The 27,014-nt window shown below is 43.8% G+C and overlaps 1 protein-coding gene across 4 annotated transcripts in view; it reads right to left on the reverse strand.

The window, feature by feature from the left end:
* Positions 1–25,079, reverse strand: part of fancc (FA complementation group C) — a 140,237-nt gene extending 115,158 nt beyond the window's left edge. For 3 of the 4 annotated variants that reach the window (XM_033017700.1, XM_033017699.1, XM_033017698.1), the window contains exons 1-4: positions 24,998–25,079; positions 8,398–8,636; positions 6,065–6,149; positions 2,222–2,316 (exon numbers count right to left, since the gene is read on the reverse strand). In XM_033017700.1, coding sequence (XP_032873591.1) covers positions 2,222–2,316; positions 6,065–6,149; positions 8,398–8,568 — 351 coding nt within the window. In that variant the 5' untranslated portion in view covers positions 8,569–8,636; positions 24,998–25,079. Of the gene's footprint in view, positions 1–2,221; positions 2,317–6,064; positions 6,150–8,397; positions 8,637–24,997 lie in introns of those variants that run through there. The other variant, XM_033017701.1, reaches the window with a different exon arrangement.
* Between the last annotated feature and the right edge of the window lie 1,935 nt (positions 25,080–27,014).

Below are 27,014 nucleotides of genomic sequence, written 5' to 3' on the forward strand. Positions count from 1 at the left end.
TCGATGAGACTAGGACAGCGGAATGCTCTGCCTGAGGTGTGGTGGAGGTAGATACTATAGTGGATTTAGAAGGTTTTAGATAGGCACATGGATATATGGAGAATTATATGGATCATGTGCAGGCAGATAAGATTAGTTTATCTTTGCATCATGTTTGGCACAGACATTGTGGGCTGAAGGGCCTGTTCGTGTGGCTATACCGTTCCACCAGGCACGTGCCGTGAGTAATTACTCAGGGTAGGCAGTTGGCTTTTTTTTAATCTTAAACCGAGCATGCGTAGATTGTTCTCTCTGTAAGATGTCAGTCGACTTTTATAGTCTTCAAAAGCCATATCTCTTAATAAAGTACCGTATTTCCCGGCAATGAAGATGCACCTGCGTCGAAGACGCACCCCCATTTTGAGTTGCTAAATTTTGAAAGAAGGTTGGCGGGACAGAATTTCTCACGCTCAAAAAAATGAAAATAAATAAAGTAACAATTCAATTTGCCCAAGGCTTCCAAACCTCCTTCATTCTGAATTACTGAATGGGTGGGAGGTGGAGGGTGACGGCAGGTGGAGAGATGGTGGGGAAAAACGGGAGCACACCGGGACAAGTTGAATCAGTTGTGACCTTATTGAATGACAATACTAGTTCAAGGGACCAATTGGGGGGAGAGTTCCTTTCACGGCGTGTGGGGAGTCTGGCCAGGGGTAAAGTTGCGGGGAGGGCAGGAGCGTTGAGAAGGAGGGGGTCTGGGATCGGGGGTCGGGGATCGGGGGTCGGAGCCACCGCTTTGTGGCCGGGGAGGGAAGTAGCTCGGGTGGCTGCGAGCGGCCGCCGGGACCTCAGCGCCTTCTGCCGGCCCGCCCACCTCTGGCAGTGCTCTCCGTCTGAACATCTCTCACCTGCCGCTCGCCGGCTTCGCTCATGTCAGCCGCTTCCCGCCAATCCTTAAATTCCGACTGCCGCCAGGAGCATGACAAGGCCTCACTTGCTGCGCTGGATGACACTGCATGGCATTCACTGCCCGGTCCGTGTCTTTCAATGTAGACCGGACAGTGACGGGACCAGCTCAAGAGCGGGTCAGCGGGCGATGGATAACAGTACAGTGGGTGATGGAGCTTACTCCTGTGTCAGCGCGAGTAATCTCAATTGGTCCCTTGATCGCGCTGACATAGGAGTAAGCTCCAACGCCCGCTGTCCGGTCCCAGCGGCCACTCGCAGCCACCTGAGCTAATTCCCTCTCCGGCCACGATGGGTGGCTCCACGCCCGGAGCGTCGCGGCAGCGGTTAGTTAGTTTCTGGCACTATCCCCGACCCCCTCCTTCTCAACGGTCCTGCCCCCCCCTGCAATTTTATCCCTGGCCAGACTCCCCACACGCTGTGAAAGGAACTCACCCCCCCCCTGCGGCGCTGTCCTTTTGCAGCCGCTTCCCCCTTTAGAGCCGCTTCCCATCATCTGCCAGCAATGAGGGGTAGAGTTGGCTATTCCTCAGTACAGCAACATCATTCTTGATGTTGCTGTACTGAGGGATAGCCAAGTCTATCTTTCTTGGCTAACAACCTAACTTTCGGACTCCAAGACGCAGGTAAATTTCCGTGCCTTATTTTTGGGTAAAAATAGTGTCTTCATTGCCGGGAAACACGGTATTTAAAAACATATAGCTCAAAGAAATTTACTTACCACATTATTTGTACACGAACTCCATTCTTCTCTCTTTGCTTCTTAAGATACTCTTAAGATAATGGCAATGTTTGAAAAACCCACCAAGGAACTTACGCTGCGCATGAGCGGCAGGATGCTGCACATGCGCAGTACGCAGTCCACGGTACAAAGGCAGAATTTCAGCTGCCTTCAGCTCCCCTTGTGGTGAAGGCTTGAAGCTGCGTCAACGGCACGTGAGCTGCACATACGTTCGCGTATTACATGTACTGCGGATGAAAGGCACGGGAGAATTATGCCTATCTAAGAGATCGATCTCTTAGGTAGGCATAAGTCTTCCGTGCCTTTACTATTTATATTTAATAATTACCATTTCATAATTTTAGTCAGGGTAGGCAGTGCCTACCTTGCCCACCCTAACGGCACGTGCCTGATTTCCACGTTCTATTTATTTCTGGTATCGCCACTCACTGAAGTTATGCAATATAATAAGAAGAGCTCCCACAGAAATTACGAGTGAGAATTTAAACACATTTTCAATATCCTGCTCTAGTTGCAGGTGTTGGATAATCTTACCCAAATCCAGTCATTAGCTTTTTGTTCCACTGCATTCTCAGGGTCTGCACTGTACAGACACCACACGCACTCCAACAGGTTCTGATGGCTCCCATCTGCAATAACAAATGGTAATAGCAGCCGTGTTTGAATATGGAGGTGGTGTACTAAACCAACCAAAACCAAAGGACTGGCCTCCAGTAACCACCATCTTTATCTGTGTGCAATATTTTCCTTTTGCTGCCCATCAAGTTCTGCGTTACCAGGGCCTGGTTTCACTTGCACTTTATGTGCAATGTGACGAATAAAACCGTATTGTATTGTATTGTACCTTTGTGACATTCTGGCTCAAAAGTTGCCTTAATGTCACAAGCAATCACTCTCACGTCACATTTGGATGAAGAGAACACAAAGGCCTGAAGAAGGGCTCAAACCAAAACGTCACCCATCCATGTTCTCCAGAAATGCTGCCTGACCTGCAGAGTTACTCCAGCACTTTGTGTCGTTTTGTGTATTGATCAGCATCTATTTTAGTTTAGTTTTAGGTTTAGTTTAATTTAGAAATACAGCGTGGAAACAGACCCTTCGGCCTACCTGGTCCGCTCAGACCAGCACCAACCTACAAACATGCATGTCTGTAATGTGGGAGAAACCCGGATCACTTGTAGGAAACCTTACAGACCTTAGTCAGAATTAAACCCAGGTTTCTGGCACTGTAAGACAGCAACTCTATTGCTGCACCACTGTGCCACTCTAGAAGTTCCTGGTTTCTACCATTGAACCAATACTGTGATGAGGACTGGAGCAGCAGTCCTGGCAAAATGGAATAAGGCAATGTGAGCACTGTTGAATATGGCTTTCATCACTTTGTTGGTGATAGAAAGTAGTTTTTATGGGCAGTGATAGCCAGATTGGATTTGACCTGATTTTAGAAGAATGATGTGCAAATTAAGCAGGGTGTTAGCCAAAGCAGCTCTGTAGGAAGATTAGCAAGATGGTGTAACTTAATATTAAATTTATGCTGTTAATTCAGACAAGCTCAAATAGGCATGATAAAAACAGAAATATAGGTCCATTTAACATTGCAAGAAAGTGCATCAGTCACAGCCCAATTGGTAGCACTCCCACAAATCAAAATATTGTGGGTGCAATATTGTGGGTATAAACATCTAGCTTAGCATTTCTATGAAATAGTTCAGATCAAGTTCTGTTCACCTATCACCCCAATGTTTGCTGACCCATATTGTCTCCCAGTTAAGCAGTTCCTCAATTGTATAATTCACATTTTATCCTCGCTATCACTAATTCCTTCAGTCCTACAACCGTTGAAGAAAGCCAAGTTCCTTTGATTATGGCCATCTGATTTTAAACAGATTCAATCACAAACTTAGGTGTCTCTCCCTTTAACTGCTGTATCCATGTTATTCTTTAAGATGTGTGTAAGAGGGAACTGCAGATGCTGGTTTGAGCCGCTCTGAAGAAGGGCCTTTGCCATAAACGTCACCCATTCTTTCTCTCCAGAGTTGTTGCCTGTCCCGTTGAGTTATTCCAGCTTTTTGTGCCTTTCTTCTTCTTTAAGATACTCATTTGCCTAAGCTATGGGGTCTCAGTTTTAATATCTCAGGAGCATTGCTTTTGACAATGGTTACTATCACTTCACAGAACCAATGTCAAAATCCATCCAATAATTGGTAATTTCCTCAACAATTTAGGATAATTAACACTTGACAAAAATCACAGATATTTTAACTTTGAAAATAATCCTCATGCAAGCGTACACCTTGGGATTTGCATTTTTCTAACTCATCTATTCTTCTTGCTTATTTCCTGTTTCCTTCATCAGTAATTCCTTAAGCGCTTTAAAACCCTGCCATATTCTACTTTGTAATTAAAGCCATTACATAAAGCTTTTAACGTAATTTCTCTCTTCTTAAAAATATGGGCAGGAATGTCCTTAATAATTAAGGTGGATTGGAACAGCCTGCACTACTAACACTTATATTATAGGCAAGATTTTAATTTTGAATGTTAACAATTTGATAGCCACATGAAACAGAAAATCTACAGTATTTCCAATTATTTTTAAACTCATCTCAAGACAAAGCTTCCATGGGCAACATTACTTTCCTGAAAATGTAATTTTGTCATTATTATAGAAATCAATAATTTATTAGATATACTATAGGCCAAAATAACCAAAGATCCTGTAGAATCAATCATTGTAGACAGTTAGCCAAGAGCCAAAATTAAAAACTAGGCTTGACTGATTAGGCATAAAATATGATTGGTCTTTGCGTTGTAATGTGATATTGGTGATGATTATACCAGATTGTTAAAGATGATAAAGTTAAAACAAAGAAGCACACCAACGCCTCTACTTCCATAGAAGGCTTAGGACGTTTGGTATGTACCCAACAACTCTCACCAATTTCTACAGTTGCACCATAGAAAGCAATTTATCAGGATGCATCACAGCTTGGTTTGGGAACAGCTCCATCCAAGGCCGCAATGAAATTGCAGCGAATTGTGGACGCAGCCCAGACCATCACAAACCATGCCGAGGTATGGCCAGCAGAATAGTCAAGGACGTGTCGCACCCTGGCCACTCTCTCCTCCCCTCTCCCTACAGGCAAAAGAAATAGAAGTGTGAAAATGCACACTTCCAGATACAGGGACAGTTTCTTCTCAGCCGTTGTGGCAGCGCTGCCCTAGCAGCTGCGGCTCGCCTGCAGTCCATCTGTTTTTTTCTTTTTTTTTGTTTTCTTTCGTCCTTTTTAGGTAATTTTAGTTTATTTAGGTTGTGTATGTGTAGGGGGGTGGGAGAAACATGTTTTTGGTCTCTTCCTTCGGGGGGGATGCGACTTTTCTTGTCGTATCCCCCGTCTCCGTCTCCGTCTGCGCTGAGGCCTAATGGCGGAGCTGGCGGCCTCCAACTGGGTCCGACCTCGAGGCTCCGGAGGCAGAGCCTGCCAGGACTTACCAACGCGAGGCTGGCCAACTTTGGGGCTGTGACGGCGTTCCGGCGGAGACGACCAGACTTCGGAGTCTCGGAGGCTCGGCTGCGGGCCCAGTGGACGACATCGTTGGGAGCTCGCAGGTCACAGGTTGGTGACGTGTTTTTCCGGAGCTCCCGCAACAGCTTTGTCCACTGGACTGGAGGGCGGCAGCTTCGGCAGCTTCAACCACCCCGGGCCGCGGAGTTTGAACCAGCCCGTTCACGGAGCTCGGATTCAGCCGCGGGACTTGCTTACCATCACCCGGCGGGGTCACAACATCGTAGGCCTGGATCGCCTCAGAGCAGAGGAAGAACAAGGAGGGAAGAGACAAGGACTTAAGACTTTTGCCTTCCATCACAGTGAGGTGGTGCCTGGTAGACTCACTGTGGTGGATGTTAAATCTGTGGTTATTGTGTGTTTTGTTATTTTATTCTATGTTATGACTGCAAGGCACAAAATTTCGTTGAGACTGAAAAGTCTGAATGACAATAAACGATACTTGATACTTGACTTGTTATTAAACAACTGAATCATTCTACCACAACCTGAACAACTATCTACCTCTTTGGTGACCCTCGGACTATCCTTGATTTGACTTTGCAGGCTTTACCTTGCACTAAACTTCATTCCCTTATCGTGTATCTTATACACTGCAAATGAATCGATTGTAATCATGTATTGTCTTTCTGCTGACTGGTTAGCACGCAACAAAAGCTTTTCACTGTACATTTAGCAGATGCAGAAAATTAAGTGAAAAAATGCCTAAAATTTTCCATAACATCCAAATTGTAATAATTAATCTTAGAAATGAAAAGAACCAGTCATCTTCTGAATAGATGAAGCTGTATCACCATCCCTGTGGACTTACCATGTGCTACAACAAATGGGTTCCAACAAAGTCTGCCCAGCAACTGGCCAATCATTGGAAATGATTTCAATGCCGCAGTCGTCTTCTGCAATAAGAGGAGAAATGTGTTGGATCAGTATTTCTACAAACCCTGTATGTGGCCACCAAAAAGAACTGTTTAATATTAATATACAAGCATCACAAAAAATACCCGAGGTTGAAATTTAGCCACATGATCTTAAAATAAAATTCAATATTGGTGACCTTCCATGAGCATCTGATGGACACAGAACTCATATGATGCATGTAAGCAAATATTAGTTTACTCTTGTCACGCCATTGTACTTATTGCATTTATCATTACGATGTATACTGTTTATTCTATAAGCTTCATGTAAAGAAGGAATTTCATTGCACAATAAACTAATCAAATACACTACACTGAAATGGTTCAATTTATTATTCTGTAACTATCATCATCCAATGAAATTTGCACAAAGTGCAAAATTTTCCAATGTTTGTTACAAATGATAAAGCAGAATTAGAACAATACTGGGGGAGAGCAAAACCAGTGAAGATTAAACAAACCCATGGAGCTAGAGAGAGGAAGACAGAGACTGTCAGAGGGCACAAGAGTAAAAAAAATGTCTGCTTGTTTTGTGTTTAAACATATAGTAGGTCCCCCTCGGTCATGACTGACCATGGGTGATGCATCCTAGTTTGCAAGTGATTTGTGGTCGGATGCAAGTCAGGGCGATGTCATATGGAGGACAGGCTGGTGCCCATGCAGCACATCCACCCTCTCCACGCCGCTGATCGATCCAAAGGAACAGCAGGGCCGTTACAGTTTGGCACCAGCGCCGTCGCAGGATCTGCGAGAGCGAGGTTGTAGACAATGACGAACTGCCTTAGGGGCTCCGGATTTTCTTGAAGTTTACCCCAGGAGCCTTTTCCATGACTGGATATGGCCCCAAGGAAGTGGCGTTTTTAAATCAGCTTTCCCTCTCCTAGAAGAAATGCTTTCCCAGGCTGACGAGCCCCATCTGCCCGAGACTCATGGGTGCGGGAGCGTCTACCTTCCTGTGCAGGTCTATAGCACCTGCCCACTGCCCACATAAACATATAATGTAAATGATTAAATGTTCCCATTACATGTGACTCCTGTTTAACTGAAGGGTGGCGTTCTTAGACAAGCATCCTTTGATTATCCTTGATGCAAATGATGATTATCCTTAATGCAAACCCCTATTTTGCATTGAACCCCATGTAATAGGCAGAGATGCGTTTCCTACAAAATGTTTTTCTCTTAACGGTGATGATGACTACCATCACTGAGGGGTTGGGGTGACGGGTGGCCCTCTTCAGATGTTTGCTTTGGAAACAGACAAAGCAGCAGCTGTATTTGGAGATACAAATGACTGTAAATGATTTTATTTTGCATGATTTCATTTAAATGAAGACAATCTCTTTTAAACGCATATTAAATGTAGATAAGTGTAATGATATAATTCGCAATAACAGTGGTCATTTATGTTTATAACTTGCTTCAAATATATTGAGGGTAAATAATATGGACATTTTTGGGGGGGGAAAAGCTAAAGCAAAATGAACCTACTGTATTAAAATGAAAGCCACGTTATCTGCACATGCATCAAGAAATGAGAGCTTAAAAAAGACAATAAGTGTTGTTTCTTTCGCATTTTGTGTTCATTTATTTAATTTATTCCCCCATATAAATTCTGCGCACACCAATTTTATTCAATATCTGGGATTTTTGGGCCGTGATTTGTTTTCTTCATACGGGTGAATTTCCGTAACCAGAGCAGCATAACACAGGGTTTTCCTTCACTTTGATATTTTGAGTCGATGTTTATTTAAACCAATTCCCTTCATTTCAAAATTGCAAGTCAGTTCTCATAACTATTAAATTCTGGATACATTTATAGTCTCCAGCTTTGAAACATTTATGATGTCACCGGGTCACAGTTTAAAATCAACACTACACAACTCACGGCCAAGGTGCAAACTTGCAAGTTAAAAAAAAAAATGGCTAGTCATCCAATTCACAACCATAGAACTGTTTATTTCAATGAGTTAAGGAGGTAGTTGACTTGATTGCTTGAAAGTCTCATGTATCATCTTTGCCAATCTAGAGAAAGTTGCCTTTCATAATAAATCAAATTGCAGGAAATACATTCCTGTTTGCATTAGGCATAGCCTGTTTCCCCAACTAGATGTAGCAAGATCCAGAAAAGCAAATTGAAACTGTCTCCTTGCCACTACTAACTTTCTATTTGTCTGAATTTGTGCAACAGATTGGCATTAATGATTCATTCCATCTGTGAATTGCTTACCATATGCTGTATGGCTCCATAAATCTGCTTCAGGAACTTCTGTAATTTAGGTAGGTGCAGGCAGACATCTTGCTGGGATTCAAAAGTAGTGGCCTGGCCCCATTCAACAGACTTATTCAACCAGTAATCAAATCCAAAACTAGAAGGTGGAATGGAAGTTGCTTGGGTCATACCACAAGCTACAAAACTCAAGTTTAATAGTCATCAAAAGGAAAGGATACTTCCTCCAAACCTGGAATCTGTTTCATAAAAAAGGTGAAAGAAATGTTCAATATTTTTCTATGTTAAACAAGCTTTCAAAACAAAATCAAAGATTTAAATATAATTAACATTTTATCTCAGAACAATCGGAATAACTACAATAAGAAAGTAACTTTTAAATGTGTTGCTCGATTCACCAGCATTTCATTACAATCCTTATATAACTATAAAACTCTCTCACTCTGTGTGTGTGTGTGTGTGTGTGTGTGTGTGTGTGTGTGTGTGTGTGTGTGTGTGTGTGTGTGTGTGTGTGTGTGTGTGTGTGTGTGTGTGTGTCGTGTTCGTGTTCGTGTTCGTGTTCGTGTTCGTGTTGTGTTGTGTGTTTTCACAGCTTGCCGAAAAAACGACTCGCGAACGAGAACATTTTTTACATATTCTGGTTGAGATTTACCCCCCGGAGTCCAAAATCGGCTTATCTGAAAATGTTGTCCTTTATTTCTTGAGTTATTAATAAAAATCTTCACAAATCCGATAAAACTTTGAAATCAAAACGCCTGTTTTTCACTGATGACGTGACAATGGATCTGCCTGCCTGCCGTCTGCTCACGCTGCGACTGACGGCACTTCCCACCCCTCCCTCCTCCCCCCGTTATACAAAAGTCGTCCTGTCGACTGAAGACTGCGGCACGTGCTGCGAGTGAAGAACGAGCAAGTTGGGCCCTGTACTAGAGCTCTCGGGTCCGGTCCATCGCTGCCGAACAATGTTTGAAAAAAAACCCACTCTGTCTATTTGCTCATGCTGGGAGTGACGTCACCCCCGCGACCATTCCCCCCGTACTCGGACCCTGCTTGCAGTGAGGTTCGGGAACCAGCCCTACCCTCTGATGATGCACCCTCCCCACCCCTCACTCTCTGCCCCCCTTACGCTCCCTCTCTGACCCCCCATGCCTCCCGTGGGGGCAACGGGTGGGGGCGGGTGCGTTTTGCAGCTGGGAGCGAGGGAGTATTGCGCTCGGGAACCAGCCCTCCCCTGTGACGACGCACCCCCCCCCCCACTCCTCAAACTCTACCCCTCCCTCTCTGTCCCCCCCCCGCTTCCTCTCTGCCCCACTCACGATCCCTCGCGCCCCCCCCTCTCCCCCCCCGTGTCCCTCTCTATTCCTCTGAGTCCCTCTCTGTGCCTCTGCGTCCCTCTCTGTGCCTCTGCGTCCCTCTCTGTGCCCCTTTCTATGCCTCTGTGTCCCTCTCTATGCCTCTGTTGTCCTCTCTGTGCCTCTGTGGTCCTCTCAGTGCACCTCTCTGCGCCTCTGTGTCCCTCTCTGTGCCTCTGCGTCCCTCCCTGTGCCTGTGTCCTTCTCTGTGCCTCTGTGTCCCTCTCTCTATCTACCCCCCTCCCTCTCTAGCTGCGCCTGCGAGTTGGGGACTATGCGTGAGTGGATAGGGCGGGGGATGGGGTAAAAGGAGTGAATGAATAATATTAATATAATATCAATGGGGGTGGTTAGTGTGTGTGTGTGTGGGGGGTGGTAAGTGTGTGTGTGTGTGTGAGGGGTTGGTTTGTGTGTGTGTGACACCGCAGGCCGCCCCCTCCCCCTGCAACCGTGCGTTGAGGGGATGGGACCCAATGGGTCCCACTTGGTCTAGTAACAGTTCAATACTGCTTAGTGAAAAGTAACAACACAACCACACTTTTCAAAAAGAATGAAACAAGAATCTTAACCAATTATATTGTGTCAAGATCTCCAATTGAAAAGAAGGGATGTTTTATTTCATATTTATGACATCTGCTGCTTTCTTTAAATTTTCCTTTTTTTTTAAAATTATTATTTATTTCGAACAGAATAAAAGAATAAAAAGCAAGTGTGAAAAAGCATACAAAAAACAAAACAAAAATATTTATAAAGTGTCGTAAACAATATCTATAAATAAATGAAACCGTATGTGTCCGAAAAGGAGCAGGAAGAAGCCAAAGCTTATTAATTCCCACCCCTTATTCAACTGCTTGTAATTATCTTGTACAAATTTAGCAGCTATATGTACACCATAGGTACACCAGCCACTATATGTACACCAAATTATTTACATTTATACACTAATCAAATATTTACAAAGCCATACAAAAAAGATAAAAAGAAAAAGAAAAGAAAAAACCCTCATAAACTATACAGTATCTTAGTCGTATATACAACCCATCACTCTATAATCACCCTTCCCAATACAATCAGTATAACAAATATCCCACTCACAATCACCTATCCTCATCCCAATATCCCAAATTGAAAATGTTAAAGGTCTATGATTAAATAGGGTAATGAAACACTTAATTGGAATTGTTAAGATTGTTGGCACAAATTTAAATAGTACAGGTGGTGGGAAATAAAAAATTATGGAAGAATCCCCTTTGGGAAAAATAATTTTGATTTGGCTTTTCATAAGCCTAGACAGAGGACCAAAGCGAATCAATGTGGCACTAACAAGATCAATATGCAAAACCTTATGATATTGAAGGATCTAGACTTAATATCTGTTATGATTGTCAGCTGGAAAAGGCAGGGGGAATATGACCCATCACCTACTGAATAGAGTTTGGCAGGCAAGCAGTGCCATGGCTCCTATATTGGAACAGCAATATGGGGTCAGGAGGGAGAGATGGGCGGAATGGTGGCACAGCAGTAGAATAGAATAGAAGATAGAATGCTATTTATTTTCATTCAAACCTGGGTTTGAACGAAATTCCATGTCTACAGTTTATTTACATTACAACACAATCCAAGACCCACACTTAACACAGTTTACATAAACATCCATCACAGTGAGTCTCCAACATCTCCTCACTGTGATGGAAGGCAAAGTCTTTATCTCTTCCCTTTGTTCCTTCTCCCGTGGTCCAGCAGTCCAACTGCAGTGTCGAGGCAAACTGGGGCTCCGATGTTAAAGCCCCCGCGGGCGATGGTAAGTCCTTGTTAGGTGATGTTAGGCCCGGCTCCATGTCCTTAAACCCGCGATTCCAGCGGGAGAAGTCGCCGTTGCGGAACTCGGAAAAGCGGTCTCCCACCAGGGACCTGCGAGCTCCCGATGTTCCCGTCCACCGGGTCTGCAGCCGGTGCCTACGAACTCCAAAAGTTGGGTCGCAGCCGCACGCCACCACAGCTCTTCCTGCTCCGAAGTTGGCCAGCTCCACGATCTCAGCTCCGCAGGCTCTGCAACTGGAGCCCTCAGGTTAGTCCCGGCCGGAGGTCGCCGCCGGCTCCACGATGTTAGGCCCAACGACATCCGAGACCCGACAGGGAATAGTCGGGTCCCCGCACAGGGAAGAGATTAACGGTTTCCCCCACAGCCCCCCCCCCACCACCCCCCACATATACACAGCTAAAAAAATAATAAAAACTGACTCAAAGACATACATTTAACAAGACAAAAATAAAAAAAGACAGATGACTGTAGTCGAGCCGCTGCCGTTAGGCGCCGCCACTCCCACACTAGAGTTGCTGCCTTACAGCGATTGCAGCAATAGAGACCCGAGGTCGATCCCGACAATGGGTGCTGTCTGTACAGAGTTTGTATGTTCTCCCCGTGACCTGCGTGGGTTTTCTCCGAGATCTTCACTTTCCTCCCACACTCCGAAGAGGTATGTAGGTTAATTGGCTTGCTAAATGTAAAAATTGCCCCTAGTGTGTGTGGGATAGTGTTCATGTGCGGGGATCGCTGGTCGGAGCCGACTCAGTGGGCCGATACGGTTGTTTCCACGCTGTATCTCCAAACTAAAAGATAGATCAGCTATGATTGAATGGCGGAGTAGACGATGGGCCGAATGGCCTAATTCTACTCCAATTCCTTAAGACATCACGTGGTCAACTGGGGCCAAAATATTTTAAGGCACAATTAGTAAGTTTTCATATGATGCTAAAGTGGGTGGTATCATAGATAGAGAAGATGGTTATCTAATATTACAACAGGATCTTAATCAGTAGAGTAAGTAGGCTGAGGAATGACTAATTGAGCTTAATGCAGATAAGTGCTAGGTGTTACATTTTGGGAAATGAAACCAGGGCAGGACCTTCACAGTAAATGGTAGGGCCCTGGAGATTGTTGTAGACCAGGTGGTCCTTGCTTTCTCCCTCCTTCCCATCCCCTTCCCAGCTCTCCCACAAGCCTCCTGTCTCCGCCTCTTCCTTTCTTTTTCCCGCCCCCCCCCCCTCCCCCCCGACAACAGTCTGAGGAAGGGGCTCGACCCGAAACGTCGCCTATTCCTTCACTCCATAGATGCGGCCTCACCGCTGAATTTCTCCAGCATTTTTGTCTACCATCACAGGTAGATAGGGTAGTCAAGAAGAAGTTTTGCACCAAAGATAGACACAATGTGCTAGAGTAATTCAGCGGGTCAGGCTGCATTTCCGGAGAAAAAGGATATTTTGGTGATCTTTTGGGTTGGGACCAATCTTCAGGGTTTTGTTGCATTGGCCTTCATTAGTCAGGGTACTGAGTATAGAAGTTGGGGCACTATGTTACAGTTGTATAAAATGTGGGTAAGATCACACTTGGAGAACTGTGTTCAGCTTTGGTCACCGTGTTATAGGAAGGATGTCATTACGCTGAGATGATTTAAAAGCACGTTGCCAGGACTTGAGGGCTTGAGCTAAAGGGAGAGGTTGGGCAAGCTATGACTTTATTCCTTGGAGTACAGGAGGCCGAGGGATGATCTTATAAAGGGGTATAAAATCATGAGGGGAATAGATAGGATGAATACAGAGTCTTTTACTCTGGGTAGGGGAATCAAAAACAAGAGGTTTAAGATGAGAGGGGCAAGATTTATTACAAACCCAAGGTGCAACTTTTTCACTCAGAGGGTGGTGGGTATATAGAACGAGTTGCCAGGAGGTAGTTGGGGCAGATACATTAACAATATTTAAAATACATTTAGTCAGGTACATGGATAGGAAAGGTTTAGAGGGATATGGGCCACACAGGCAAATGGGACCAGTTTAGTAGGCTTGGATGAGTGGGTCCAAGGGCCTACTACTGTGCTGTACGATGATGCCTGTCCTTCTGAGTGTTTTTCAGTATTTTCTGTTTTTATTGCAGATTTTCAGCAAATACCAGATGTTTTTGATTTTCAAGGTCTTAAGTACCTCCTTCCAATGAGGAATATACTTATGAATTCATGTCTAAATGAGCATTCTGATCCAATTCACATCTTAACTAATTCAGCATTCCATATCACTTTGTCTTTTGGCCTTGATATATTTTTATGAATTTTGTATTTTTGTTAAGGGATGTTATTAGATTTGGATATATCTCCACTTCCATTCAACATTAAGCACTCCTAAGTTAGAAATCATGTAGCCTGGTTTATAATCTCATTGTTCAAAACTATGCTTCAGTCCAACCTAGGGACCCACCCACTCCTTAATAAACTAATACTAGCAATATGATCACTCATTAGCATTACCAAATTATATACTCCTCTATGCGGTGAGAGCACATCCACAGGAAACAAGTTGCAACGCACCCAAAGTCAATTCACTTTAAACCAGTGCACCCATTAGCTGTGCCGCTAGCAAGAGCTCTTCGTGAAGTAATACCCAAACACTGGGATGCGAGCCTAAAAATCACTTAAGGCAACACTATTTACTGCCATGTCAATATACTTCTTGTGTGATCCTCAAATTGCCAGTGATGGATGTCCTATCATTTCCACTAACACAAAATACACTCTCCAGACAAAAAAATAGAACTTTGAAAGAGATATGTAACTGCACTGCTGAGTGTTTTCCCACTAACCAAGTAGACATAATAGAAAACTTCCACCAAAATCCCACTGCATGAAGATTTCACAGGCCTTCCATTGTCCTTCATGAAAAATCCAAAAAACGTTGTTGTGGCTGGATTCTGCAGCATTACAAAAATGAAACATTCTAACAGTCTAAATTATGTTGTCCAGAATTTGTTTTAATTGATAATTTATCCATTTTCACCCAAATTTCCTTGTGAAAATATGTAGTTTCCCTGCCAAAACTATCGTTAAAGCCAAGCTTCAAACACAGAGAATATTCGATCTGATTTTTTTTTTTTTTTTTAAAGTAAAACATTATAACTAACTAAAAAAATGACCCTGCAGGTTCATTAATAAACTCAATAATTAAGTTTGTACTATATTCAGGTACCTTTTATTTTCTGGTGCAGTTAGCAGATTAGTGTAACTAAAGAAAACAGAAATAATAACCCTAGCGAGAATGCTGATTACTAAAAAGAGTGCTAACACAATAAAAAACTTCTTAACCAATGAAAATGTAAAATGTTACATTTTCCTTGTAAAATGTGCTGCATGATATTTCCTCATAACTAATCTGAAGGCAGGAAAATGTTATGTTACCATCACAAGCAGCGACCAAATCCAATATTACCTGATGATACAGGAGGCCATTTTGGCCCATCAAAGTCTAAACTGGCGCACCGCTCAATCCCTTCCCCCCTCCCCCTGTAATTTTCTCCCCAAATTCCCATTACCTCCCCCAGATTCTACTACTCACCCATACACTCGGAGCAATTTACAGTGGTCAGTTATGCCCCTGTCCCACTTAGGAAACCTGAACGGAAACCTCTGGAGACTTTGCGCCCCACCCAAAGTTTCCGTGCATTCCCGGAGGTTTTTGTCAGTCTCCCTGCCTGCTTCCACTACCTGCGACTTCCGGCAACCTCCGGGAACCACACGGAAACCTTGGGTGGGGCGCAAAGTCGCCAGAGGTTTTCGTTCAGGTTTCCTAAGTGGGACAGGGGCATTACCTACCTGCATGTCTTTAATATTGAAGAAAACCAGGGAGAATTGGAGGTCAGGATTGAACCCAGGCCGCTGGAGCTGAGACAACTACTCTACTAGCTGCACCATTGTGCTGCCGAACAATTAATGCATCCCTCTTCTAGGGGTCATAATTTAGCAGGCACTGGTAAATGAAATGGTGTAGTTACAACAGAGGATGAATATAAACACTATAATAGGTTTCCTTTTCCACTCCAAAAACAAGTGTGTAATGGAATATCATTCATGGATAAGTGTAGCTGTTATGGATCAATCTCTCAGTTCTGTTTAAATAACCCTCCTGCAGTGAGTCATGAAGGTGGCACACAGCCACCGTCTCAATGAAAACTGGAAATGGGTAATGAATGAATACCTGTAAGGCTAGCCTGGGGAGGGGGGGGGGGGGCGGAAATAACGCTTACTTTATTCTATTGTACTGTTTTTACCAATTTGGTGCAACTGTGGGGATGGATTGATAATCTCAGAAGCACTGAAAATGAAGCATTATTCATGCATGTGGACCTGTAGTCAGATATGGGCCTGCTGTCAGATATAGGCCAGAAGGGGCAAGGCAGTAGATTTGCTTATCTGAAGGACACCATCGACCTTCGTTACCTTATCAGTGTGACTGCTGTCAAAGCCTCTAACTGAATATTTCTTAAATCTTTCTAACGTTTATAACAGGACATTTATAAACTTAAAATTCATGCAAGTAATTAAAAGCTTAAACAATTAAACTAAAACAATGAAATAGAATTATAAACATGAAACAAAGGTTAAAAAAAACATCTTGCACATTGTTTCCCAATCCGAGAATCCCCATTGAAATGAATTAGATCTTTGATGGCAGGCCAAAGCTAATCTACTGTAGAATCAGAGATTGTCAGGAAATCTTAGCAAGACCTTCTAAACACCTGTCCCCAGTGTCCAGTAACAGAGCACAGCAACACAAATGGTGCCATCAGTCACACAATAAACCTTGAACTTACAAGTCTAGGACTTGCCTCCAATGGAACAAATGAAACTGGGGTGGCCCAGTGGCAGAGCTAGTAGAACCACAGCCTCGCAGCCCAAGAGACTCAGCTGCAGGCTGGGCGTAGTTTGCTGACTCTCCCAGTGGCTGCACGGATCTCCTCCATATGTGCCTGTTACCTCCCACTTCCCAAAGATTTACAGGTTGCTGTTTTAATTGATCTCTGTAAATTGTCCCCAGCGTATGCGAGTAGTAGAATCCGAGGAAAATTGATGAGAATGTGGGGAGAATAAAAATTGAATGAATGTAAGATTTCTGTAAATGAGTGGATGAAGGTCGGCACAGACTCAGTGGGCCGAAGGGCCTGTTTCTATGCTGTATCACATTTCCTTAGAAACAGACTGCCACAACCTAGAAAAATGGCCCTGATCTATTAATAAACTAGAAGACAGAGGAGAGTCTACCCCAGTAAATGAGCTCTTTATCACTGGTATATATGAGGTCATTCCTTCTTCTTGTAAAGTCAGTGAAATGTAGGTTTAGAATTTTAGTTCAAACTCACCCAGAACTATGCCAATTAGAAAAGCAGAGATGTGTTACCCTCCATTTAACTTCACAAATATCATCATGTTTGGGAACTGAAAGGCACAGCAAAATTAACCTTTACTTTTTGGGACCTGGCGTCAAGCCCATTCCACGCCGATGAGATAAAAATGTTCCCAGCTGAAGAGCGACAGAGTTATGTGTAAAAAAAACCTAATGTAAATAAGTCACCAATACAAACTACTTCTCAATTTGACATCCTCAATTCTCTCTGAGAGAATAATGGCAAGAAAAACAGAAAAATATCCAACTGTGACAGAATAAAAAAGCAAATAAGCTAGGTATGAGATTACACGAAAATGCATTACAAGTGCAGCAAGGCATGCACGAGCAGAAACAAGGAACTGCAGATGCTGGTTTACAAACAAAGACACAAAGTGCTGGAGTAACTCAGCAGGTAAGTCTGCAAAACATGGATAGGTGAAGTTTCGGGTCAGCACCCTTCTTCAGATCAGTGTTTCATGCTTGCGTGTTCTTGTATTCCATTATTTGTTCTGAAGAAGGGTCGTCAACCTGAAACATTACCTGTTTCTCTTTGCACATTTCCTGTCTGGCCTGCTGATTTTTTTCCCCACATTTTCTGTTTTTAGTTCAGATAATGTGGACAGCATGCAAATCCTCTGGAAAGTTATGATCAACAAGGAGGGAGTAGGGGAAAGATCAACAGAATATTCCTCCTAACAAGACCGCAAGTATTCCCGACTCAGGAAGCGGGAATATTTTAAGTACAATTTTGTTGGCTGTGTCATGACAAGTGACGTCATCCATTAAGCTGATCACTACGTTAACTTATTATATTACCTCCACCACCTGCCCCCAAAACCACAGCAGCCACAACAATGTTGCCTCAAAAAGATCATTTTTCACGGTTTTCATGACATAAACCCAACACGTTTACCTCACAGGTGACCTCAAAACCCTGACCAAGAGGAGCCACAGAATGTCCACACTGCCTGGACTGTCCTTAGAAGTAAAAGACTTCTGGCCTTTCCACCAACAAATGGCAAGACTGGTCTGATGAGAATTGCCAGCAGGCACACAAGCTAAATTTATGAGAGCACAAGATGTTCTTGGATCAAAAGCTCCACAACTGCCCAAGGTAAAATAAACAGCTCCATCCTCACCTAAAAGCTGAGGTTCAAAAGAAAACCTGTGACCAATAACTATGGTGGGTGGAAAGTGCGAAGGCGACTAGCAATTAATCACATACACAAATTATTCAACATTGTCATCTACTGTCCAACCCCCAAGGCTCACCCTATTAAGGGCCAAGGCCAAGAAAGACTCTACAACCGTGGCTCTGTACTTAACTCAATCCCACATCAAAATGTATTGTATTGTATTGTATGCCTGGTCCAGACTTAAAAGGCCATATGCCAACTGAAAAATGTAAGCACAAACTCACAACCTCATCTCCCCCACCACAGAGGGAAGGGAAAATGCCAGGTGACTTTAGCAACCCATCAGCACGACCATTTTCAAGAAAGGAGATAATTCATTGGGAAAGTCAGCACCTTCACTGCCTATTCCCATTGGCTGTTCCCGGAATCACAGTATGGATGCTGTCTACCAAAAGGAAAAATTGACAAAATCTTTTTAAAGTGCATTAGAGGTATTGTGGAACAATCTTTTCAAATTTGGCATCTGCAGTAAACTGTCCCCCCTTTACATCTGCTGTGTGGTAGCACACAACTCATGATCTTAAACAATAGGTCCACAAAACCATATAACCATATAACAATTACAGCACGGAAACAGGCCATCTCGGTCCTACAAGTCCGTGCCGGACAACCTTTTTCCCTTAGTCCCACCTGCCTGCACTCATACCATAACCCTCCATTCCCTTCTCATCCATATGCCTATCCAATTTATTTTTAAATGATACCAACGAACCTGCCTCCACCACTTCCACTGGAAGCTCATTCCACACAGCCACCACTCTCTGAGTAAAGAAGTTTCCCCTCATGTTACCCCTAAACTTCTGTCCCTTAATTCTGAAGTCATGTCCTCTTGTTTGAATCTTCCTTATTCTCAAAGGGAAAAGCTGATCCACATCAACTCTGTCTATCCCTCTCATCATTTTAAAGACCTCTATCAAGTCCCCCCTTAACCTTCTGCGCTCCAGAGAATAAAGACCTAACTTATTCAACCTTTCTCTGTAACTTAGTTGTTGAAACCCAGGCAACATTCTAGTAAATCTCCTCTGTACTCTCTCTATTTTGTTGACATCCTTCCTATAATTGGGCGACCAAAATTGTACACCATACTCCAGATTTGGTCTCACCAATGCCTTGTACAATTTTAACATTACATCCCAGCTTCTATACTCAATGCTCTGATTTATAAAGGCTAGCATACCAGAAGCTTTCTTTACCACCCTATCTATATGAGATTCCACCTTCAAGGAACTATGCACGGTTATTCCCAGATCCCTCTGTTCAACTGTATTCTTCAATTCCCTACCATTTACCATGTACGTCCTATTTTGATTTGTCCTGCCAAGGTGTAGCACCTCACATTTATAAGAGCCAATTTTGGTGCAGATGATGTCAAGGAAAGCTGGAATATCATCTTAACAGTCTTTTCTGCTGCAATGCTGCACTTCACCTCCATCAGGCTTCCTGCTGAAGAAAAAACAATGTGCAGGACAACTGAGATAATGTTCAACCAATATCACCACCTCTCCAAAGGCAACCCTAATCACCTTAAGTTCCCGTCAACATATACATGAAGCATTCAACAGAACAATTTTACCCTTGACATATGTAAAACAAAAGGTCCTCTACAAATCTGCATCCAGCTTACAACATTGCCCTCAATGATAAAGGTGCAGGACAAGACCCTGGTAAACATAACTGCATTTTGCGATTCAGGACTCCTCAATGAAGACATCATTGCTGGTGAAATTCACCATTGCATTCAGTGCACCAACTCAGCTTTTGGCCATCAAAGGAAAAGACCTCAAATCTAACAAAAGCTCGTGGTCTACCATGCTGCTGTGATCACTGCGTTCCTGGATCCCTCAGAGAATAAACTACCCACAGACTTCAGGAGATGCCCCAGTCAGTATCAATGGTGCCTGTAGATGGTTTATGCATGCAACCAATAATGTAGCTACCTCAGTACCACTAACCACGCCTTAGTTATCAAGTATAATAACACTCTCTCTTCCTATCTCTCTCTCCCCAGCACGGTGACAGACTGCGTGCAGTTAGTGCTGGATCATGTTTAATCTGTGTGTTTATTAAAGAGTTAAGTAAAGTTACAAGTGTGTGAGATTCACTTCTTTACATGGTGTCGGCAAGTTAATTCTCACGCCTCCTGTTTATCGGGTTTTATTTCTTGAGTTTGTTTCTTTGTCGGAGTTTTACTCTCCTTGTGTCAGCGCATGATGCTGCAGCTCCAACGTTTTGATTTCCAACTGGTTTACAAAAAGGGCACTGAAATGCATGTGGCCGATACTCTATCTCGTGCCCCACGGGCCTCCTGTGACCGCCACCCCTACGAGCAAGAAAACCTCTTGGTGCTGAACGTCAACATCGTCCCAACCAGGCAACTTCAGTGCCTGATCGAACACACCGCCACTGACACTGCGTTGCAGCAGCTCACAGCTGTCATCAAGCGCGGCTGGCCCGACAGACGGACAACTTTGCAATCGGGTGTCCAACCGTTCTTTCTGGTCCGCGATGAGCTGGTGCTCCAAGATGGTGTTATCATCAAAGGCCACAAGGTCGTGGTTCCGGCCTCTCTGTATGATCTCTACTACAACGCAGCCCATAGCGGTCATCCCGGGGTCGATGCCACTATTTCTCACGCTCAGGGACAATTCTACTGGCCTGGTATGGCCAAATATATCAAGGACCGAGTTTCCTCCTGCTCCACCTGCAACAACCTCGCCCCGCACCAGCAGCGAACAGCCCCTTTTGCAGCAGCCGGCACCCTGCCATGCCCTGGACATCGCTGGCTGCCGACATATTCGAATGGCGGGGCAAGCAGTTTCTTGTCCTGGTGGACTCGTACTCCAACTGGTTCGAGGTGGACCTGCTTCCTTCAATCACCTCCGAGATGGTCATCAGCAGACTGCGCAGGCACTTCGCCACCTTCGGTGCCCCTGTCCGTTTACAAACTGACAATGGCCGACAATTTACCAGCGCTGAATTCAAATCTTTCGCTGCCAAGTGGAACTTTCATCATTACACTAGCAGCCCGGAGTATCCACAAAGCAACGGCCTTGCCGAGCGAGCCGTGCGGAGTGCTAAGGGTCTCCTTGAGCAGTCCCGCCTGTCTAACTCCGACTTCTACCTGAGCTTACTTAACCTCCGTAATATCTCCCGTGACCCGACCATGGGTTCCCCTGCCCAGCGTCTGATGTCGCGGACAACCAGGCCACCTATGCCGATCGCTCAACAGACCCTGCTACCCAAGGTATTAGAGCCTGCCGTTGTCCAGCAGCGGATTGAACAGAAGCATGAGGTTCAACGGCGTTCCCACGACAGGTCCTGCCGCCCGCTGACGTCCCTACTGCCCGGGCAAGTCATTCGGTTGCAAACTAGCACCGGCTATTCCCGTCTCGCGACCGTAGTTGGTGTGGCTGATTCGCCTCGTTCTTACCTGGTGGACTATGAAGGGACTGTCTATCGTCGGAGCCGTCAGCACCTGTTGGCTGTGAACGAGCCGAAGCCTCCACCTGCGGGTCCTTATGCTCCACCTCTGCGGTCCCAGCCTGCCCCTGCCGGCTTTCCTGCTGATCCCTGCATGCCCCGGACCCCTCACTTGTTGCGTTCTACTCCACCGCTGCCGCCGGGTTCTGGCCGGTTTGCCTCCCCTCCTGCACGTTCTCCCTCCCCTCCTGTCTCTCCTGCTCCGGCTGCGTCTCCTCCTGCTTTAACTGCTGCTACGGATGCGTCTCCTCCTGTTTTAACTTTCTCGCCTACTTCTGCTGCGCCTTCTCTTCTTTCTGATTGGGGGGGGGGAAGGTGTTGTATGCACGCGTTCGGGTCGCATTGTTAAGCCGCCTGTGGTGACTTTGTTTAGATTCGTATATTTTATATAATCACACTGCCATGGCTCTATTTCAATTCTGATTTCTAAGGGGAAGGATGTAGATGGTTTATGCATGCAACCAATAATGTAGCTACCTCAGTACCACTAACCACGCCTTAGTTATCAAGTATAATAACACTCTCTCTTCCTATCTCTCTCTCTCCAGCACGGTGACAGACTGCGTGCAGTTAGTGCTGGATCATGTTTAATCTGTGTGTTTATTAAAGAGTTAAGTAAAGTTACAAGTGTGTGAGATTCACTTCTTTACAGTGCCGAAGTAGAGATGGTCAAGAGTTTTAAGTTCTGCGGTATAAATATCAACAGCAATCTGTCCTGGATCAACCCCACTAAAGCTATGCACAATAAAGCATATCAATGCCTTTATGTCCTCATAAAACAGATGGTCAAGATGTCTCCAATCAGGTACCAACTCCTACAGATGCACGATAGAAAACATAGGGATGCATCACGGCTGGGTTTGGCAACAGCTCTGCAGAAGACCGCAAGTAATTGTAAAGTTTTCGATATAGCCCATGTCATGACACAAACCGCCCGCCCTCCCCCATCCACGTCAACTACACTGCCTCAGGAAAGCAGCCAACATAATCAAGGACCACATTCACCTAGTCTTTCCTTCTTTTCCCCTCTTCCGTCCGGCAAAAGATACAACACCCTGGAAGCACATACCACCAGATTCAAGAACAGCTTTGACCCACTGTTATCAGGCTGCTGTATGGTCCTCTAAGGGCATAGTCCCAATCTTCCAACCTACTTCATGGTGGACATGCACTTTTTAAAGTCTGCACTTTCTCTGTAACTGCAACACTGTAACAGTATATTATGGGCTCTAGTACATTTCTGTTTACACTGCCCCTTGTAATTGTGTATGACTTGATTGTACTCATGTTTAGAATGTTTTGATTCAATAACATGTAAACAACGTTTTTCACTATCTCAGAAAACAACTATAATAAACATATTGCACCTTAAAGCACCAGACGTTCATATCAATGTTGCTTATGTAAAATCTTCCATAGACAGGATAAGTGAATCAGTATCTCTCATAGGTAGATAAAAATGCTGGAGAAACTCAGCGGGTGAGGCAGCATCGATGGAGCGAAGGAATAGGTGACGTTTCGGGTCGAGTCCCGACCCCAAACGTCACCTATTCCTTCGCTCCATAGATGCTGCCTCAACCGCTGAGTTTCTCCAGCATTTTTATCTACCTTCGATTTTTCCAGCATCTGCAGTTCCTTCTTAAAACAGTATCTCTCATATCTAACATCAGACTATCAAACAGACATTATATACCAAACTCCATCACAGTAAAACAATGAAGGAAACGATTCAAGGAAGCGTATCTGCACCTAACCCCTGGGCCATGACCATTCAGAATGGAAATGGAGAATTGGGGGATGCAATGAGACCCATATATTGGGAGCACACCACCTGTTAAGCTACCCACCTAACAACACTATAGTAACAATCTCGACCTTAACGCTTGTCTACAAACCTCTCAACCTTTGTATCTCTCCTTTCACCTTCAAGATATACCTCAAAACCTACCTCTTTGATCAAGTTCCCCTTAGCCTGATGAAGCCATTTATTTTGCTCGTTTGCCTAACTGTGAAGCAATTACGATGGAACTTTATTCGAGTGGTTTTCCCCCCGTAATGTCAAAGGCGCTGCATGGATGGAAGTTGTACAAGACTTGCAAATGCTTGTAAATCTCTGCAATGATTTCGGATATGATTTTAGAAACCCTGACGTTGAAAGAATCTGATGGTCTGCAATGTAGCAATGTTACAAAATTTTGAGATTTTAAAAATCAAGTCTGTAATTTATCCCATCAGATAAAGCATAAAAATAAGTTTAATTTGACACCTAATTCACTTTCATATCTCAAGTATTTAAAAAGTTATGGCCATTTTCATACTCGGAAATGAGCATCTTGTTCCCTATTGATTTTCTATGGACATAACAAAAAAGTTGTGATCGTGAATAGTCAAAAGCCCATAACTTTCTTAAAAATTAAGAGAACTGAATGAAATTTTCAGTTATCATAGATTGAAGCATTCTGAAACAAATATAAAATAATCTTACTTGGATGACCTGAAATTAAAGCATATAATTAGTTAGTTACCTAATTGTAGCTAATTTCAGACTTCAATTACTAGATCTAAACATCTATCCATTTCTTAATAAATGATTAACATTTTTAAATAGCCTAAATGTCCAAATAATATTCACAAATAATTCACAATAAAACATGATTTTTAAATCTCATTTACATTAATTTATAGGCCAAATGGAAGGAATTTAGTGTTTAATTGCTGTAAATAAATGCCCATTTAAATCAGCTTTCCAGTGGGTCCCTGTGGAACGCGCTGGTTTAGAACGTTCACATTGCGGTAGATTTGTGCCCTCAAATGCCCAGAAAAATACTGCGCGATATAATGGGGCCAAAATGAGCTACTCGCAATAGTAAACTTTGTATAAAGGGATCTTTAGAAGCCCTTTTTAATGTAAAAATATACAACCTTCCCTTCAGTTGTCTGCTTTATGAGACCCTGCGGTTGCTGGCGGTCCCGGGTTTAGAGATTGATTTTTAAACTACTATAACTATTATTCAAGGCCTTTAAACCTAATAATAGCTTTTGCGACGGGGTCTTCCAGCGATTTTTCGTTAATAATTAACTAGGCTGAACATCTTCGATTTGAACAGCCTAGAGAAAATCGCGTTTTAAACCCGCCCCCTCTAAACGGCGCCAAAATCGCGCACACCCGTAGCGGCAGATTTTCAAAGACGCTTCAGGTAGGCTTTGCAACATACCTATGCAATGTGAGTAGCTGCTGCAAACACGAGGGGGGGGGGGGGTAAACCTCACACGTTATTTCGGTGACAACATGGAAAGAGTTTGCATTCAAGTGAATGTGCTTGGCAATGTTTATAATTTTAAAAACTGCACGTGAATGTCACTGACCTGCGAGCCGGTCCACTGCACCCGGAACTGCTCGAGTTTCCCGCCGGGCTCTGACTGACAACTGACGCCTCTTTGCTGGCTCCAATCGTGCAGCGCTGTGCAAACCCAGGCCGTCCCTGTGCTCCGAGGCGATGCTTAGCTTCGGCAAAACGCTCGAAATTTAATTGAAAATCTCAACATTGTCATGAAAAGAATACCAATGCCATCAGCTGTGAATCGCAAACGACAAACCCGAATGTGAAAACTTAGATCAAACTGTGCATGCATACACACCATCCAGCATTGAAAGCTGCTGAGCTTATGAAAGTGCTGTTTTCAGAAAGGTTTGCGGGAGTGTGTGATCCAATGGACCAAAAATGTATCAATAACGCATTATCGCTCTCTGAAGCATGTATTGTGAGTTCCATTTTCACCCTCAAGTATTGGTGTGAACCATTTGGAATGTTGGGACAATTAGATTGCCCATACATTTTATTTTCCTCTAGTTCCTCTATTTCCTCTTATTATCTGAATGGTGGCCGATTAGGAAAATGGGAGATGCAACGAGACCTGGGTGTCATGGTACACCAGTCATTGAAAGTAGGCATGCAGGTGCAGCAGGCAGTGAAGAAAGTGAATGGTATGTTAGCATTCATAGCAAAAGGATTTGAGTATAGGAGCAGGGAGGTTCTACTGCAGTTTTGGTCTCCTAATCTGAGGAAAGACATTCTTGCCATAGAGGGAGTACAGAGAAGGTTCACCAGACTGATTGCTGGCATGTCAGGACTTTCAAATGAAGAAAGACTGGATTGACTCAGCTTGTACTCGCTAGAATTTAGAGGATTGAGGGGGGATCTTATAGAAACTTACAAAATTCTTAACGGATTGGACAGGCTAGATGCAGGAAGATTGTTCCCGATGTTGGGGAAGTCCAGAACAAGGGGTCACAGTTTAAGGATAAGGGGGAAATCTTTTAGGACCGAGATGAGAAAAACATTTTTCACACAGAGAGTGGTGAATCTCTGGAATTCTCTGCCACAGAAGGTAGTTGAGGCCAGTTCATTGGCTATATTTAAGAGGGAGTTAGATGTGGCTAAAGGTATCAGGGGGTATGGAAAGAAGGAAGGTACAGGATACTGAGTTGGATGATCAGCCATAATCATATTGAATGACGGTGCAGGCTCGAAGGGCCGAATGGCCTACTCATGCACCTATTTTCTATGTTTCTATGCAGACGGACACATTTCCAGATTTATAAAAATCACTTTCAAACTTGCAAATGAGCCATTCAAGCTTGCAACATTTCAGATATACCTAAAACACCGATTTTTTTTTAACTGCAGATGTGGAAATCTGATATTAAAACAGTAAATGGATCCAAAATCGGTTTTAAGGTAGGAGACAGAAGGTTGGGGAAGAGGATATTTTATTTTCAAACAGGAGGCCTGAAACAAAGAGCTGCAGGTGCTGGTTCCACTGCTGGTTATTTATATCAACGATTTGGATGAGAATATTTGTAACTAAATTTGCAGATTGACTTGAATAGTGGACAGTGAAGAAGGTTATCTAAAACTACTCAGGTATTTTGGCCACCTGAGCAAATAGCTGAGAAATGGCAGCTTAATTCAGATAAATATGTTCATGTGATCGGAGTAGAATTAGGCCATTCGGCCCATCAAGTCTATGCCATTCAATCACGGCTGATCTATCCCTCCTAACCCCATTCTCCTGCCTTTTCCCCATAACCTCTGACACCCGTACTAATGAAGTATTGCATTTTGTAAAGACAAACCAGGGCTGGAAGTGCACAGTAAATGGTAGGACCTGAAAGAGTGACAGATCAGGAAGTTCTAGAGGTGCAGGTGCGTAGTTCCATGAATGTGATGAACAGGTAGACAGGGTAATAAATAAGGCATTTGGCACTTGCCTTCACCCGTCAGGGTATTGAACACAGGAGTTGGGAAGTCATGTTACAGCTGCTTTTTAACCTTCTGCCTAACTCCCTAAACTCACTTTAAAAGACCTCCTCCCTCCTTCC

The sequence above is a fragment of the Amblyraja radiata genome, chromosome 3 (genome assembly GCF_010909765.2).
Source record: "Amblyraja radiata isolate CabotCenter1 chromosome 3, sAmbRad1.1.pri, whole genome shotgun sequence".
NCBI classification, from domain to species: Eukaryota; Metazoa; Chordata; class Chondrichthyes; order Rajiformes; family Rajidae; genus Amblyraja; species Amblyraja radiata.